Raw genomic sequence first — 18,997 nt, 5'->3', positions numbered from 1 at the left:
TGGCATGAAAATTAGTCAATCTGTTGACCATGCTGGATTTTACAACTTGGGACACTTAATTTTGAACATCTTAAGTAACAATAACTAACCTAAAACATGATCACTTACCATAAGAATTGGGTGCAGTTGAATAGCCTCTGTCATCATAGCCAGAGCCTGTGTTGTAGCCGCCAGCACTGGAATACCCTCCATAAGCATCTTGACCTAAAACACAAAAAAAGAGCTCTCACCATCATATACTAAATTCTGGGGGCTATATTAGTGACAGAAAAAATTCCAGGTTTTTAGACTCATTCTCAAGGTTATTAGGGCTGAGCCGATACAGATGTATCGGAATTCATCTACCAATTCCAGTCGATACTTTTCTGTGACATTGGTCTTTCACGGGGTACGTAAAAATTCAACCACACTTATTTTGCAGCTATTTGGCACAAACAAATTATTAGTGTAAATCTGTACGAGTATCAGCATCGGTATTGGCTCAACCCTTATAATATATTACTCATTCATTCTCTGTAGTTTGCAAAACAAATTCCCCTGATTTATATTCCTAGCAAATAACAGTTACACACACACACAGATATACATAGCAAAGATGTACTTTATTTGTCTACTGACTAGGCTTGAAGCAAACAGGCTTTTATGAATGGGCCTCTCAAATTGACACGTAAATAAATTATATTTTTGGTAATAATACTGAATCATATTTATGTAAGAAATTAAATTTCCCTGATTTGTATTTTTTTTAAATCTCCTGGTTTTTGCTGAAATTCCAGATCAGCAGCATGTCTAATATTGCATGTCAAGATTGAGACAAATAGTAGGAATGGATTGATATGAAGTTTCCATTGCTGATACTGATAAAGTTATTTGATATAAAAATTTTGATACCAATAACAAATATTCTACAGATTACATTTAAAAATGTTCATTCAATAGTCTTAATTAGTAAGTGACAAAAGTTTTGGTTTCATTCTAGAAAAGGAGTGAAACTGTTATATATATAAAATATGACCTGCAAAAGTTGATTGTGGCAGAATTTTTTATAAGCAGTCGCACTGTTTTCATATTTTACACTACTTGAAGGAATAATACGTGTGCTACAGTTTTTAGAATGTTTGCATAACCAGTAAGAAAATTTCCTCATTTTGTCAATTAGAAAATACATTTATGAATGGTTTCTTTTCTGAAATTTCTGTCATTTCCAGTATTCTGTTTTTCCTTCATGATTAAAATATACAGGGTGTCAAAAATAAATAGCCCTGTACTTATATGTAACTTATAGACATGTTGTTCTTTAGTTTCATTTTCAGCTTCAAACACAGCACCAAGGGAATTTGAAGTGTGAAGGTCACTCTTTCAGCACGATACAAAACACTAAAAGTTTGTCCAAGGTTTCGACTCCACCTCGGAGTCATCCCAGTCTCAATGACAATTTATGTGGGAATCCCTATATATATATCATGGTATAGCACAGTGAAAAACCCATCCTACTCAGCCATCGATTGTAACAACCAGGAACTTACCAACACTGCAAGAGCACAACACCATCTCCAAGCAGACACAGCAAGTAGCTGTCGGAACCTCGACCGTGTCTTCTTTGCTGTCTCTCGACCAGCCCTGATCTGATGATGACTCACAGATGGAGTCGAAAGCTTGGACAAACTTTTAAAGTGACTCATATCGTGCTGTTTGTGTGGTTTTTAACAAGTTAGTTTGACAACTCACTCCTAGATGTGATAAGAGCCAAGTGTCACTCATTTGGAAGGTCACTAGCCTTAGGTGTGTGTAAAGCCATGAGAACTACAACTCTTAAGTAAAAGTACTGGTAGCTTTTCTAGGTCAATTTTGTACTTATTTGTTGATTTTCTCATACTTTTATGTGACACCATTTATGTAAATGCCACACCAAACAAGGGCAAAATGTACAAAGTTTAAAAGGTTAAAATTAGAAAGGTTGGAATTAGCAGCCCCTGAAGATTTTAAACTTTTTACCTATTCCATATGTGTTAACCCATTTCGTGTGTGTAATTTTTGTTTTAATCTCCTGGGAATAGGACCGAAACATCAGAGAAATTTCAGAATAGAAAACACTTGTGAATTCCCTTATTTGATTTTCTTGCTACAAATATGCTCCTTTCAGAACAAAGTGATACAACGTATCCTAAAAAGTATTACCTAGCAAACTTATTTACTAAAAGTACACCCTCACCTGGCTGTTTGTAAGGTGGATAGCTTTCCTGTGGGTAGCCTGGATTTGAGGAGTACCCTCTCGAATCGGACCCTGCAGTGGAGTATCCTTGTGAATAATCCCCATAGTTACTTGTCTGATATCCACCATAAGACTGTCCTCCACTGTAAGAGAGAGTATGGAAATCACCTGTATAGTCAAATATAGTCCCATGGTAATTAGGATTAAAAAAAAGCTTCCAACTATCAAATGCAGCCTTTGTCAAGTCTATAACAAACACACACTTTGTCTGAAGTAGGAAAAAACTTCAATTTTCCTTTATAGTTACTACTAGAGCTGGAATTTATAGGTGTCAAAAACTGTCGAAGCATTTTAATTTCGAAGACACAATCATAGGTAATAAAAGAAAAAGACAGTATAATAGGAATGAACTTTGAATATTGTAAATACTGAAATACTTCCATAACATTATTATTTCTATAATATTTCTATAATTCCCTTATGGAGAGGGAAAAAAGCACTTTTAGTGTACAATAAACAATCGTTCCAAACCACTTGCCATTATAAGACCTTTTATTTATTTTTTTTTTTTTGCAAAAAAAAGTTTTCTTATTCATAAAAAAATCCTAACTTTGCAAGAGGCTATTGAGGTATATTTAAAAGCAGAAATTTCTGAGTAGTTCTAAGGTTTACAAACACAGTGGACAAGTGGGTAGGTGGCAGCTTAAAAAAAGTCCAATTGGGGTTTAAAAAACCTCTTTCTATGAGCTCTTTCATAGCAGTTATATAATGTCCCAAGGGAAAATACTGATTACATCACTGCATCAGAGGAATTATGCAAAATGCACATTCTTCATTAATTCAACATTGAAATTGTGTATATGAGAAAGTAGTGAAAATAAATCTGTACAGACAGTTTCACATAATGCTGCCACTGATATCAGGCAATGTTAATATGAAAATAGCCTAGACGTGAGAAGCATGTTCCCGAGCATCAAAAGGGGACACGTAGTGGATATAGTGAGGAAGAAAGTGGGGAAAAACATTATAGGAGAATGGGATAGTGAGAGAGCGGTACAAGCACTAGAAACCATTTGGGACAATGGCTACAGCAGAGTGGGGAGTAAAATCATCAAGATTAGTGAAGGTCTGAATATAGGCTCTTGCTTGAGCCCTGTGCTGGCAGAATTAGTTATGAATGAATGGGAGAAGGAAGTGATAGTGAAAGGAGGAGATAAGTTAAGTCTGTTTTGTAGATATGTGGATGATTGTTTTGGGATATGGAAGGGAACAAAAAGGCAGCTGAGTAAGCTTGTTAAAGATATAGAAGATGAGAGAGCAGGGATATTCCTTGAGCTCGAAACGGAACAGGAAGGAACATTAAATTTCTTGGATATTGAGAAGAAAAACAAGAGAGGAATGGGGATTGTGACTACATGGTATCAAAAGAAGTGTTCGGCAGGAGTGTTCTGCCATAAAAGAAGTGATGTGGGTGATGGAACTAAACATAATTTTATAAGGAACATGGAAGACCAAATAAAGAAGATATGCACAGAGAAAAGGGAAGAAGAAACCAAGATTAATAGCCTGTGGGAACAACTAGAAGAGAATGGCTATGAAAAGAAAGATAGACACAACATCAACAGAAGAAGGAAAGAGATAAAAGAGAGGACTGGAAGAGAAGGAAGAAAAAGAGAGATGGTTTGGTATGAGAAGTATGGTAGAGGCCACAGGGAAGATATGCAAAGTGCTGAAGAATGTGGGTATTAGAACTTACAGGAAGGGAGGATGCACTGTTTTAAGTATAGCCAGCAAGAAGAAGGAAGAAAAGAGATTTGAAGAAGAGGAAGGGATTATCTACAAGGTGAAGTGCAGAGGATGTGAAAGTGTGTATATATAGGGGAAACGAAGAAGAGACTTAAAGTCAGGTTAAAGCAACACATGGATGATGTGAGATTGAAGAGAGACAAGAATGCCATATTCAAACACACTAGAGAAACAGGACATGAAGTTGAATGGGATTCAGCTAGGCAAATAGGAAAAGAGAAGAGAGAACTAGTGAGAAAATGGAAGGAGGCCAAAGAAATAGAAAAGAAAGGAGAAGACATCATGAATTGGAATGGAGGACTCAAGATAAACAGGGAATGGAAGAGTGTGTTAGAGAAAGTTGAAAGGATGAAGAAAAGGAATGAGGGAAAAAGAAGAATGAACATGGAAGAAAGAAGAGAAAAGAAGGAAACCAGAGGAGGAGGTATTCATCCATATCCAAAAAGGCAGGAGGGGTGGGTGAGTGGTAAACAGGTGGTTCTAGACTCTTGCTAATCTTGACCTGTCAATCACCTGTCAGTGTTGTAGACCCATTAGTCAACTGTTAAGAGGTGATATGTTTAATTCCTTTGCAGAAATCTTCCTAGATAAGGACTGTCAACTTGATTTGTTGTTGTGTGGCTAGTCACCCTGCTATGTGTATGTAATCTTTCTGTGTGTAGTATATTTCATCATTTTAGTTTAGTTCTTCGTCTGAGGAAGACCCTGTAACAGGGTTGAAACGTTACCTGTTAAGTGTTAATTTAGCCCACCCTCCTCCAAAGATCCACCCCCCCTGCCCACCAACCACCCCTTGGAAAGATACATCACTGCCATCATTTCCACCACCTCTGACAGCTCATTCTTAAATAACTTTCACAACCAACCTAACCTCAATCCCCCCCAACAGAAAGCTCTCAGAGACCTCCCCAACAACCACAACATCAAAATCCTCCCAGCTGACAAGGGGTCCACCACGGTGGTCTTGAACTCTCAAGACTACCTGGCGGAAGCCAACCGCCAGCTGGCTGACCCCTCCACCTACAAACCCACCACAGTTGACCTATCCGCCGAACACCTCAACAAAATCCAGGACTTCATCCACACCCGCGGCCCACCTGAAGGCCTAACAGCTCGTACCACCGCCATGTTAATACCCGACAATCCCCGCACCCCCACCTTCTATCTATTGCCCAAAATCCACAAACCTGGCAACCCTGGCAGACCCATTGTGTCCAGCTATAACTCACCTACAGAACGAATCTCAGCCTTTGTTGACTCCCATCTCCAGCCTCTTGTGAAAGCTCTGCCCTCCTACCTCCGTGACACCAACCACTTCCTCCAGAAAATCAGCACCCTCCCGCCATTGCCCCCAAATACCATCCTTGCCACCATTGATGCCACTTCCCTCTACACCAACATACCTCACTCCCATGGCCTCCGCTCCATAGAATTCTATCTCAATAGCAGACCCAAACCTCACAACCCCAGCACCAACTTCCTGACCCACCTAGCCCACCTTGTCCTCACTTGTAACAACTTCACCTTTGAAAACCAAAATTTCCTACAGATCCGAGGTACAGCCATGGGTACCAGAATGGCCCCATCCTATGCAAACCTCTTCATGGGCCAACTTGAGCAAGAGTTTTTGGCTACCCAACCCCTCCAACCCCTCCTCTGGCTCCGCTTCATCGACGACATCTTCATGCTCTGGACACATGGAGAACCATCCTTGTCAGCCTTCCTGGACCAACTTAACCACTTCCGTTCCCTAAAATTCACCTGGACACACTCCCCCAACCAGATCACCTTCCTGGATGTGGACGTGCACATCGAGGGAGGACACCTGACTACCTCCATCCACATAAAACCCACCAACCACATGCAATACCTACACTTCTCCAGCTCCCACCCGTTCCACACCAAAAAAGCAATTCCATTCTCTCTGGCCCTCAGGGGACAGCGCCTGAACACTTCACCCACCTCCCGCCAGAATTATAACCTCCGCCTACACCAGGCCCTGGTTAACCGTGGATATCCCTCCATCCTGGTCACCAAGCAAATATCACGAGCTGCCTCACATACCACTACCACCAAGAAACCTGCTGCCACCAACCCACCTGCACTCATCACCCAATATCATCCCCACCTCAACAAAATCAGGCACACACTGCACTCTCTTCTCCCAATCCTCCACAGTGATCCCGAAACCAAAAACATATTTCCCGACAAACCCAGGGTGGTTTTCAAACGCCCCCCTAACCTCCAAAACATCCTGGTCCACAACACTCCTTCACCACACATCCAACACCCCCCTGCCCATAAATGCAACCGACCCAGGTGCAAGACCTGCCCCATCCTCATCACTTCTCACACCCTCCAGGTGCACATGGCCACTGGCAAATTTACCCTCCATCCCAAAGGGACCTGCCATGCCTCAAACCTTATCTACATCCTCACCTGCAACATCTGTGGTGATTTTTACCTGGGGGAAACATCAACGGCCCTCAACCTCCGCATCAATAACCACCGCTCCTCCACCCACAACCTGGACTTCACTGTCGCCGTCCACACCAACCACCACAACATCAGTTTCAACGACTGCTTCCGGGTAGCGATCATCCACCTCCTACCCCAACCAGCCAACACCTCTGTTCGCAAAAGATGGGAGAGGGCCTATATATCGGCCATGAGTGCAACCACTCCACCTGGCCTGAACAAGGCCACCCAGTAATGCGCAACCCTCACCCACCCTCCCAGCTCATCCTACACACTCACAGTTTACGACGAGCCTGGTGACGAAACAGTGTTTTTTTCGTTCTACGCACCGCTTCTTCTTCAATGGGGACCTGGCAACTCTGCAGGACCCCAACTTCCGGTTCCGTCTTCTGTTTCTTCTCACACCGATGATGCTATAAATTAGCGAAAATTTTGAATTTTCCTACTGTCCGGTGAGTGTTTCCTTTTACCTTATTTGATTTTTACACACACACACACACACACACACACACACACACACACACACACACACACTCACACTAATGATGAAGGAGACAGTAAACACTTACCACACGAAGAGGAATTATTCTATATTTCGCGATCTGTCGCATTTTCAAGTTGAAGAAAAAAGATCGGCGTTACTAAGCGAAGAGGCAAGTATACTGACCGCAGCGTCTCTACGATCAGTGTTGCCAGAAACAGTTGATAGATGACGAGAAGTACTTTCACCAGTGTTTACTGTAAGGTGGGTGGGTAATTTTGGGGAGGAGAGGAAAGGGTTACTGGTTGGCTAGGTTGAGACCGGGGGGTATAGTGGCGTGCGTGCCTGTTATGTAGGCCCTTTCCCAGCGCCTGAGGAAAGATGTGTCAGAGCGGGGGGGGGGGGGGGGTGAAAGATGGATGATGTCAACACGGAAGCAGTTATTGAAGGTGGTATTATGGCTGTTGGTGTGGATGGCAACAGTGAAATCGGAGTTTTGGGTGGAGGAACGGTGATTATTAATCCTTAGGTTCAAGGGGGTGGAGGTTTCGCCTATGTAGAAGTTGCCGCAGATTTGGCAGATGAGGGTGTAAATTAGGTTGGATGAGTGGCAGGTGCCCTTAGGGTGAAGGGTGAACAGAGTATATAGTATATATACGGAGGTATGACATACTCGAATATATATATATATATATATATCAACTGCCTTGGTCAGCAACTTAGTGTTCTGAAAATACAGGCTGATATCAGAGTCAGCCACAATTACAATAAGGACTAAATGTCATCTAAGGGAAAATATTGGATTGATGCATAAGTTCATAGCATTTTTTTTACAGTGGCAAAAGTATTTTTATTTTATACTAATTTGTGATGAACAAAAGACAAATTAATCAGTAATATATTTTCCTTCATTGTTAGTTAAGTTGGTGTTTTAAGTGCACTTTATGCACAGTAAGGCTAATTGAGACTGGACCTACAGTTTAAAGTGGGATCCGAACCACTATGTGCCTCCATTTTCCTTCATTGTCTATGACTGTCTACCAACGCTGAGGCAGTTTTTCAATTCAACGCCTGAAGAAATCAGTTAATTCGGGGTTAAAAGCATCGTCAAGCTGATGGATTGAGAGCTGAAAAGGTAGCAATCTGAGCACGCAAAATCAGAGGGAGTGAGGAGGATGTGAAATAACTACCCAACCAAGCTCATGGATAGCAGCTTTTGTCATGTTAGTGGAGTGTGGGTGTGCATTATCGTGTTGCAGCATTTGATGCTGTCTTCCTGGTCTACTTGCTCATTTGGTTGTTTTAATTTAAAGCATGCGGTATCCTGAACCTTACCCATGGAATGCAAATGTTACACGATGGTTGAAAGTTCACAGTTCATCCCATTTACTAATTCTCGAGTCAACTGATGTGGAACCTCATGGATTAAAGCGTTTAAACCAGATGGTCTTCTCAAACGTGGAGAAGAGCTTAAGTGAAAAATGCCCTTTGAAATGACAAAACCATTCTCTTTCCCTGCTTTCCCCATTGTCATTCTCCCCGCACAAGGAACAACCTCTGCTGCCTTTGCCCCTTTGTTAAACTCGGACAGAAGAATGTCAGAATTTTTTCCCCACATTAGACACTTATTGTTCATTAGCCCATAAATAACACAGTTTCTTCAAATCTGTAAAATTCAATGTGTATTTACAAGCACAACAATGCCACTCCAATTGATGAACATTAACCTTTAGCCACCTGACTGTCGAATGTGAATCCCTTAATGCCGGATGGTCGATATTTCAACCAGCAGCACGCGGCAGCAATTAACGTTCAATTTCATAAAAAAATTACACACAATATTTAAGTTCTGTCTTTCTGATCTTTAGTATATATACGGAGGTATGACATACTCGAATTACAAAACAATACATCCATTGTTACTACTATTAATAAGCGAAGTTGGAAAAACTCTTTTGTTTTCCTTAGTTACAGCAATATAGGTAATTATTCATATTGATGCATGTGTGACTTACTCACATAGTATAAATTATCAGTACAATATAAAAAGAAAAAATCTTTTATAAAATACCTAAAAGTACTTACGTTGGTGAGTAAATGATTTCCGTGAAACTACGTTTCGGGATGTAACTACTCCCTTCATCAGGTATATAGGCTATGCCAATTTAATTATACCATTGACTGCGTCAAACAAGACATGGATCGAGAGGTATGGTAAAAATGGATAAAAAGGTTAAAATGTGATTTAAGGCAGCTGAACATGTGTAGGTGCCTTATTCCTACCATTACGTTAGAATCCTGATGGAAAAATCCATAAAAACAGTCTAAAAATGGATAAACACTGATTATTTATAGGTAATTATGGGATAGATTTCTAAAAGTGGCTCAAAATTGTAAACTACTGCATCTTTTTGAAAAAATAAATTCTACAAGCAAGAATGAGTAAAAAGCAACATTTAAGCAATGTCCGACAATTAAGGATTCAGGGTGGATGCGGGGGTAAAGGCCCGATTGTCAAAATTTGTCCCAACCAACTGTTAGAACATGGCAGCTGTTAACGTGTCGTTTCTTGAAAACTATACACTGTATTTCAGTTCTCTCTTTTTGATCATTAGTTTACGTATAAATATATTATATACTGTAATTACAAAACAATACATCCATTGTTACTATTATTATCAAGTGATATTTGAAAAAGCCCTTTGTTTCTATGAGATAAATTTAAGATAAAAGGCCATAACTGTTGAACTACTGCATCCTTTTGAACAATTTCAATTCTCAATGTAAGAATGAGTAAAAAGCAAGATTTTAAGTAACATCCGAAAATTAAGGGTCCAGGTGGGGAAGCAGGGGCAAAGGCCCAAAATTCAGAATTATGCAAAATTTCCGAACCCTTTCAGTTCTTTTTTCTAAGTTGCGGCACATGCATTACATATCCTCATAGAGTGGTGTTTTGTCGTTTTTCCCTACAAATTTGGTCCATCCAGCATCCATAGGGCTGATTCTATAAGCAAAATCCCGGACATTGTCCAGAAGCTGGCAACACTGCTGCTTTATATAAGTTTTTTTTTTTTACTCAAGAAGTATCAGTCTGATTTCAAACGAAAGTTTGCACAGTTGTAGGAATGTACCACTGCTACATACTACATTTTTCATTCAGTTCGGTCTATTGAGGAGGCTACGGGGGGGTGGATGCCATTTGCCAACTTTTTAAAAAAATCAACTTTCTTCTTCTTCTTCGTTTAACACTAATTATTGGGAGGCACATTGTATAAATGTTATCTCCGCTAAAAGTCCTGCTTTAATAAAGAAACCAAAACAAATTTCATCTGTCTTCGACAATTAGTTCTTGAGTTAAGATTTTTTTTGTACTTCATGGCAAGTTTGGAAAGAGCATGCTTGAAAATGCACCGGCATGAACGAGAATACAGGCACGCAAGAGGTCCGGCAGCTAAAGGTTATACCGTAACGATCTGTAGAATCTTTGAAAATGTAGTACAAAGAACTCCAAATTCCAGACATTTAGCCATCACCTTTCCAGACAGGAAATATCTAGAAACATCTAAGGAATGTCTTGTTCGACATTGCAGAGCTTCCTTGATCGCCATCATTGTAAACAGATGTAAACAATCAAGGAAGACACTATAGGTACTGAGTCGGAATTACTGAGTAAATTGGATTGGTCTAGGACGACGGGGTTGTGTGGTCAGTCAACCGAGCAGTAAATTACGAGGATTAGCAGAGGGAGAGAGGAGCACGAGTTGGGTGAGACATGTTGAGGTGAGTGCAAGTCAGACTCTTTTGTACCGTCATGACCAAAACCTCTCATCGCAGATCTTCAGCTGCTGAGCAGAGACAGGTATACCTTTCCAATAGCCATGTTGATCCAGTCTTCGGGGGATTGAAACTCAGGTGTTGTGTTTTGCCATTCATATGCATGCAGTTAGTATCTCTCGCATCTCACCATCAAGCTTACCATGAATAGGGGGTTGCACTGAATTGAGCATTAATGATCAGTGAGCTACATCAAACCAGTTCGATCCCATACACCGAAGGGTATGTTACGATACGATAAACAAACTCCTAACACTGCAGTGTTGCCATACCAAACACAAATGCTACGAACTTATGCATCAACCCAATAAATTTAAAAATTGGAGGAATACTCACCCGTATGCACTCTCTGCAGCTTCAGGATACATGTGACTGTCATAACCTCCAGAATATTGACTAAATTAAGAGAGAAAAGACGAGAATCAGGAAAAGAATCATCATCCTATATTTAACGAACAAAAAGAGTCTGTGTTTACACATTTACGTAAGTTAAAATTCATATAATGAATTTTAGCATGCCTCTAAGGACAATCCTAGATTCAATTATATCATAACATTTATTACTTGAATATTACAAAATTTAATGAAATTCAATATTCAGGTGAATATACATAACTTGTTCAAGTTTCATAGTATTCACGTAGTAAATTTTAAGATAAAGTGACAAATTATCTCGGTTGGTCACAAGAGGATGCCAATTGTGAAATATTGGTCTCATTTCAGAATTCGAGACTCTTCAAGGTGTGAATTGAAACATAATGAAGATTTATCCAAGCAGCTCATTTTGTTTGAGACTTCAGCAAATTATGATCGGTATAAAGGAATCAAGCTTTAATCGACCGATAAAGGAATAAAATTAAAACAAAAATTAGAGAAAAAATATATACATTATACAAAAGTCTCCTACATACAAGAAATACGGGATTATTCCAGAATGCATTTGGCCATATTTATATACTAAATGTCCAAAATTAAAGCAACAAACTGAAATTCTTTCCCGTGCGTCCATTTGACAACATAATACGATCAGGTGATAGTAATATTTATAATGTCATAGACAACTGGTTTAAGATAGAAAATAAACTAACCTTAATGTGCCAGGATTCAGTGTACATATTTAATTGAAACTACTGGTGTCTTACACAAGACAGAGACTTAAAGCATATAAATCTTCGAATACCTACAATTATGTTTCAGATCAGAACAGGAAACCTCCATGTTTAAAATCTGGATGTTTGGGACAGAAAAACATGGTCATTTCCTTTAATAAAATGGGAAATTCTTGGTGAGGGAAAAAATTAAAATTTCCTGACACACTAAGAATCTCGAATTTTTGCCCTTCTGGAATAAAAAAAAATCTAATTTCAAGAAATTTCAAACACTTGTAGCACAGAAAACATTGAGAATAATGATTTAAAAACACTCATGTTGCAGAAAACACTTAGAACAATCATTTTAATACACTTTCATTTGGAACTTTTCAACTACACAAGTTCCCGAAATGGGAAATGATTTGCTGAAGTCAGGACCAGGATGACATTTTTTTCCTGGTACCAGTACACTTTTCAAGATTCCACACACCTGTAGTGATTAAGTACTGAGGAGTTTACTGCCTATCATTAGCTTCCAATTTTCATGCCTGGCAGCTTGAAACCAATAATTTGAGCACCCCAGATCTTGAGGAAATTAATGAAGGGATATCTGTGAAAGATTCTTTACTTCTGTTCGAATTTTACATCCTACTGCCAGACACCATTTCGTTTCTTCCCTATATGACCAGGGTGGATAAAAATCATTATTTTTATTTAAAAAATCATTTTTGATGATTTTGTTTATGTAAATTGGATATCAGCGGTTCAAGGCCGCTCGCACCAGTGTCACGGACGAGGTGTGGTTCGGACGACCTGTGAATTTGTCAACGCCTATCAGGATCCAAGTTGTCGATGACGCAATCAGGAAGAACCTCTGATTATCACCTCTTCCGCCCTATGAAGAAGGCATTGTCTGGCCAGCACTTCCCGTCTGACCGTGAAGTGCAACATGCTGCGCGGCAGTGGTTGCAGCAGAAGCTGACGACTTTCTATGCCACTGGCATATCCAAATTGGTGTCACGGTTACATCAATCCATCTTGTAATGACAGAATGTTAACTCCCTCTAACTACATGTCATGGGCACTGGTGTAAGCAGAGTGGATGGGAGGAGGCTGATGGGGCTACAATTCGTCCAGAAATTTTGAGAATCAAAATTTTCAAATGAAAATCCGTTACGACCTCGAAAAAATTAAAGGTGTAAATACAACCTGCACTTAGAATAACACCTCATTAACATTTTTGCCTTGAGTATACCGTATTTACGAGTGTATAATGCACGTGTGTGTATAATGCAGCCCCTAGTTTTTGATGGAGAAAAGTGACAAAAAATTATATCTCGTATATAATGCACAGTATATAATCCAGATTCAAGAAATGGCTTTCTTAGTTGTAGGATTTGCAGTGCTCAGGAAGATATTTTCTATTATTTCTCGCTCAACAAATACCGCTGATATGCATCCCATGTGACAGGAGGTGCATGCTCGAATTCCACCAGAACGGCACTGCTTTCCAGTGCAGAACATTACATTACAAAATGAAAAATTGTGGGAAATGACCTTTAAACTTTTGTACATGGTTTCGCTCATTTCCTCTGTACTTTTCCCTAAAAAAAAAAAAAGTTCAAAATATATACTTTTTCCATGACTAACGTAACATTTATAAGAGGCACATTCAGGACCCTCAAACTAGCAGTTAGCAGCATAAGATTTATTCCATTAAGGTATTTACACACTCCATATATATTTAATATTATTTGGTCAGGTATACATTTTAATTATTTTCTACTTCCTTATCTTTTCGTTCATCCAAAGTACCATAAAAATCAGAATGTTCCTTCATTTTGTGATGAGCTAATTTCAACCGCATTGTACATTAGTGTCGCTATATTGAATGGAATACTGTTGCCATATTCAGAAACTGCAGAATTTAAGCGTTACAATGATATATAACATGATAGGGTTCCGTAAACATGAAAAATCAATTCAAGTGTCACAAAATCATGGTTTCATGTTGGCTGTCCAAATTATTCAGTGCATAATATGCACCACAGTTTTTGGGGGCAAAATTTTGGAAAATATACGAAATATTTTATTGGGTATCCCGTCACCCTTGAACGATGCTATGTACTATCCACATTTTCAATTACAGCCTATTGTGAAAAAAATCCTGTGTATGACTGTGGCTGTGGGCCTACGAACCGGGCGTTCGTCATACTAAAACAAAGGGGTCTGCACAAAGACACTTCCTTCCAGTGGATAGCCCCAATACCCAACCTGTAATGGTACCTGGGGAGTAAAAATGGCTGGAATGTGGCATTGATCACATTACCTTAAAAAAGGAGGGGGGGGGGGAGAGGTCATGAATATGGCCCGAATCTTTAGGATTTTAAAGACATCATTTTAGGCTTTAGCCCTTTTTAGGATTTTTTACCTACCCATATTTTTATTGAAATCAATCACAAATCTTTGCAGTTACATGAGCATCAATACTGCAAACACATTTACCTTCACATATTACATGTTTACTAAACTTAAAGCATACAAAAAACACAGTTTTTAGAAAATAGAAAATAATAAAAAATTAAAACGTGTCATTATTAAGCTATTTCTTTTGTAATGCCAACTTTGCTTCCCTTTTTTTTATAATGCCTTTCCCATCTCTCACTTCCATTCCCCCTTCTGTGTGTGTGTGTGAGAGAGAGAGAGAGAGAGAATACATTTTCATATTGCTGTACAGTTAACAGCTAACTCTGATTAAACAAAACAAGGTTTCAGCATTTTTTTATTTTTTTTACATTTATTAAGCTGAAAAGTTGAATTTAGCCTTTTTTAGGATCCTATAGGATTCATGTACTTCATTACGAAATGGCTAAAACGAAAATATATGATAGAATAGTTAGAATAGTGACATTACCAAGTAAAGAACAAAATAGGTTAAAACCTGAGAATCCGGGCCCTAGTCATGAATATGTAGGAACCTTCCTCCATATCTTCCTATTTGCGTTCATAGGACAGTGCATGCGAAATTTTACAATTTGCTTTATTCGGTGCAAATGCCACAACTACAGTTAATATTCCAAACTTTCTCAGCATATTGCTAATTTGTTTTAAATTACCAATTTTTTAAAGTCTATTTCCCTTATGTTTACAAGAGCTTGAAGATTTACAGGTCAGTTCAAATGCTGTGATAGAAGTTTGTACAGAAACTGTAACACATCAGTACCTCTGATGCTAGAAGCTGCCAATAGCAGTTCAATATGATTTCTACTACTCACCTTTGAGACCCATATCCATTGGGCTGTGCCTGAGAGTCAAATCTGCCTCTCTTTGGTGGTGGGCCTCCTTGGGAGCCCATGCCTCCTCGCTTTGGTGGGCCTCCATACCTATCACCTCCATGGCCTCTGTCACCTCCTCTACCACGTGGACCACCTCGTCCTAAACCTCTTCCACCTTTAAAAAAAAATATCACAAATGTTGTCAAAAAAGCTTTTTCTACAGTGATCCATTGAAATATGGGCCACTGCATCAGTGCTTGCGCTATCAGCAAGCAACACACTTGTGGCCGTTTGTCAGCATTGTAGAGTGTTGATGAACCAAGCGCAGAACAATTTCCAAAATTATTTTAAAAAGTGATTTACTTACCAGATTTATAAAAGGTGGTGTTCCCAACTAGTCACCTTCAATGCACACACATTTTTTTTTATACATCTTCATTCAAACACCCACTAACGTAAGCTGGCGAGGGGAGCTAGAAACCAGTTTTACTGACGTTCTGAAAGTAGACACGAGACTCTGAAGTGATAAGGGTCCTTGTTTTGTATTGTGTGGCCTGTTCTGGAGACTGTCAAGTGATAGGGTGCTTGTTACGTATTGTATTTTTTCCTAGTGTATTCAACCCCAAAGTGTTATGACTCAGCAAATGTTTTCTACTGCACAACATGTATTTATTTATGATACATATGTGTTAACTCAATTGGCATATGAAGTTAAAAGGAGATTTGAAACAAGATTCCCGGGTGTAAAAGTTCCATGTTGTAAATAAATCACTCTTTGAACCAGTTACGGAAACTTGCATGCTTGATTCACGGACAGTCTGCAGTGCTGATAGTGCGAACACTGATGCGGTGGTCTAGACTTCAATGGATCGCTCAGTAATTTATAAATGTTAAATCTTCAACTTTGCACGTTAATCGAATAGATGAAGTTCATCCTTCCGATTTCACTGACTTTTCTAGGATGTAAATACCACAAAATTCCCCAACTTTTCACTGCTAAGTTGCTTTCCCTGATTTTCTCATGGTTTCTATTTCTAGGTGATTGAGGACCCTGACACAAAAAAAAAAAAAAAAAAAAAAAAAAAAAAAAAAAAAAAAAAAAAAAACAGGTCCTAGATTCAATTCAGTCACTATGAAATTCAATCAGTAACAAGTTTGCTACTCAATCTGCCAAAACCAATTATTCCCATACTTTTCCAGTTATTTTAAAATATAATATAAGTGTTTTCCTTCAAAATATTCAAGAATTACATCAGAATATTAAAATACCTCTTACATAATCACAAAGTTTTTCTACACAATATTAGTACAGAATAAAGTATCCCTTCATATTGATGAGTAAAATCCAACCTATATTTCCCGATACTAATATATCAGCATTACTATTGAATTAGCCCTAGTATTTATTTCTCTAGTAGCAAAATAGTATTTACAAATAATATGTGGAATATTATGGCTGAGCTTTTGCAGTCTTAGTATCTTGGAAATCATGCAAAATATGATGAGAAATGAATTTTGGGTTTAAATGATTACTACTATCGGATTAAAAATTATAGGTACTTGAGTTTGGACTCCAATTAAAAATTAACCAATAGACCTGTTCAAATCCGGGAACTTTTCAAACGTTGGAAGCGGCCCCGGGCGCCCACCCAGCGTCGAATGACATGGGTACCTGGGGGAAACCCTGGGGGGTAAAGGCAGTCAGGGGCATGATGCTGATCACATCACCCCTACTCACGACCGGATCAAGAAAGTGTGGGGCTTTACCCCCACACCCCTTATACGGCTTCATGGCGTGGTGCTAAACATAGGGGAGCACTTTACCTTTTTTTTACCTATATAAAAACGAGTTACATCAAAATTTAACATTCAATTCTGCGTTAATTTATGCAGCCAGTTTTTTTTTCGAGTATGCCTTCTATTTTTTATCACCGTGAGAACAAAAAAGGGCCAGTTTTTTTTAGTTTTGCAAACGATCACTATCTTTCAAATTCTGTAAATAAAAAATGGGTTAACGGATCGTTATGAAATTTTAGTAGGGTGCAGGCAGTAACACAATCATTAATTTTCAGGTTTTCAAAATTTCTAAAAAAACGTTATTTTCAATTTTTCCAAACAATGTTTTCTTAAAAATGGGTAGTCCTACTACTCGAAGTGCTCGCCGGCAGTTTCCGCAGTTCAACAGAATCACTGTGTGCCACGGTCTGCGATCAAAGATAGCGATCGTTTGCAAAACTAACGTATTTTTAGAAGGCACACTCTAAAATAAAATTGACTAGCATAGATTAACGCAGAATTGAATAAGCTAAATTTTGATCTAACTTGTTCTTTTGTAGGTCTACTGGTTAAATTTTAAGTGCAGTCCAAATTCGAGCATCTATAATTTTTAATCCGATAGTAATTTTGCTCATGCAAAGTTTTAACGATAAGCACAATTGGTTCAAAATTCCAACTTAGGATATCATTCACCAGTAAGATGACACTAAGAACATACTATCAAACGCCAAACCAGAAAATCCCATACAAGGTAGTAAAAACTTGATACGCAGCATACCATGTGAATGCAGGCGAGCTTACATACGAAAATCAGGGCACCTTCTAGTGATAGAAGGTGAAACAGATAGGTAAAAAATTGCCGAACATTCATGGAATGAATTTCTCAGAATTCAGTGGAGTAACGTAGGACAAATAACCAAATTGGAAACTAAGGAAAAATCAAAGAAGCAGTCTCCATAGCAATGGCCCACAACTCTTACGTCATCCCAGTGTAGAATTCAAGCAAAATATGGTCCCTCTATACAAAAATTAGAAGTTAGTAGCATACGTGGAGCAAAAATTAGTACAGGGGACACTGTAGAATAGTTAGTTGCTAAAATCACAGGTCTGTTACAGGTTTCATCCAAACATTGGTAAAAAAAAATTGTTTGCCTGAAGACAAGAGACAGATGCTCTCTTTAAACGAAGCATCAGAATAAGAATAATTAAAAGCACTACACAATTGTTCAAGTCCAACTATTACATTTGATTACCTCATATGTGTTTCACAATTTCATACAAATGCAAAAATCACACAATTTGAACTTAAATCTTTATTTCCTGTCTCTATCCTTCCAGCTATCTCTCTTATTCCTTTTCACAGGGAACTGAAATGTTTCAAAGTTCGAACTTCCACTTCTAATACTTTAGCATTGAGACACCTCCAAAGGGGGCCCCGGGTTCGATACCCGGTGGAGGCACATAGTGGTTTCGATTCCACTTTTAACTGTAGGTGCAGTCCTGATTAGCCTTACTGTGCATAAAGTGACCTTAAAACACCATATCAACCAACACAGCAAATAAATTTGAGTTCACTAAAAGTGTATTATTCTTGTTCTTGTTATTAACTGCCAAACACATTCAGTTTTCTGCAATTTTTTTGTCTGCCCATTTTTCTGAACATTCCCATACAAAAACAAACTTCTCTGCACTTTTTGTTTGATTCAAGTTTTTTTATCTTTCATAGAATGTAAAATCTACATGAATTGTTTTGTAAGTTAAGTACAAAATATTTAGGAATAAATTATCTGCAAAACGACTACAGGAAATTGATTTACATTTTCAGTGCAACTATATTATGAAAGAAAAAGTTACCGAAACTGTGAATTTCATCACGTATATACAATAATTACTATTTGCAATTTTCCTACCTCGGCCAAATGAACCTCTAGCATCACCACGGGGAGCAAATCCTCTTGGACCTCCTCGACTAGGACCACCCCTATAACTAAAGAAGGAGCACACGTTAAAAATTACACATCAATGAGAAAAACATACATATTTT

General features: G+C 38.6%; 1 protein-coding gene across 9 annotated transcripts in view; it reads right to left on the bottom strand.

Annotated features, from left to right (window-relative positions):
- LOC145993886 (uncharacterized) overlaps positions 1-18,997 on the bottom strand; it is a 70,529-nt gene that overhangs the window by 31,550 nt on the left and 19,982 nt on the right. For all 9 annotated transcript variants that reach the window (XM_083129767.1, XM_083129766.1, XM_083129770.1 and 6 more), the window contains 5 exons: positions 18,864-18,940; positions 15,178-15,352; positions 11,148-11,207; positions 2,213-2,355; positions 109-204 (listed from right to left, as the gene is read on the bottom strand). In XM_083129767.1, the coding sequence (XP_082985893.1) occupies positions 109-204; positions 2,213-2,355; positions 11,148-11,207; positions 15,178-15,352; positions 18,864-18,940 (551 nt within the window). The remainder of the gene's footprint in view (positions 1-108; positions 205-2,212; positions 2,356-11,147; positions 11,208-15,177; positions 15,353-18,863; positions 18,941-18,997) is intronic.

Source organism: Lepisma saccharinum, chromosome 10 (assembly GCF_977018435.1).
Source record: "Lepisma saccharinum chromosome 10, izLepSacc3.1, whole genome shotgun sequence".
In the NCBI taxonomy this organism is placed as follows: domain Eukaryota; kingdom Metazoa; phylum Arthropoda; class Insecta; order Zygentoma; family Lepismatidae; genus Lepisma; species Lepisma saccharinum.
The sequence above is the reverse complement of the archived record's forward strand: the minus strand, read 5'-3'. Positions and strand labels throughout refer to the sequence as shown.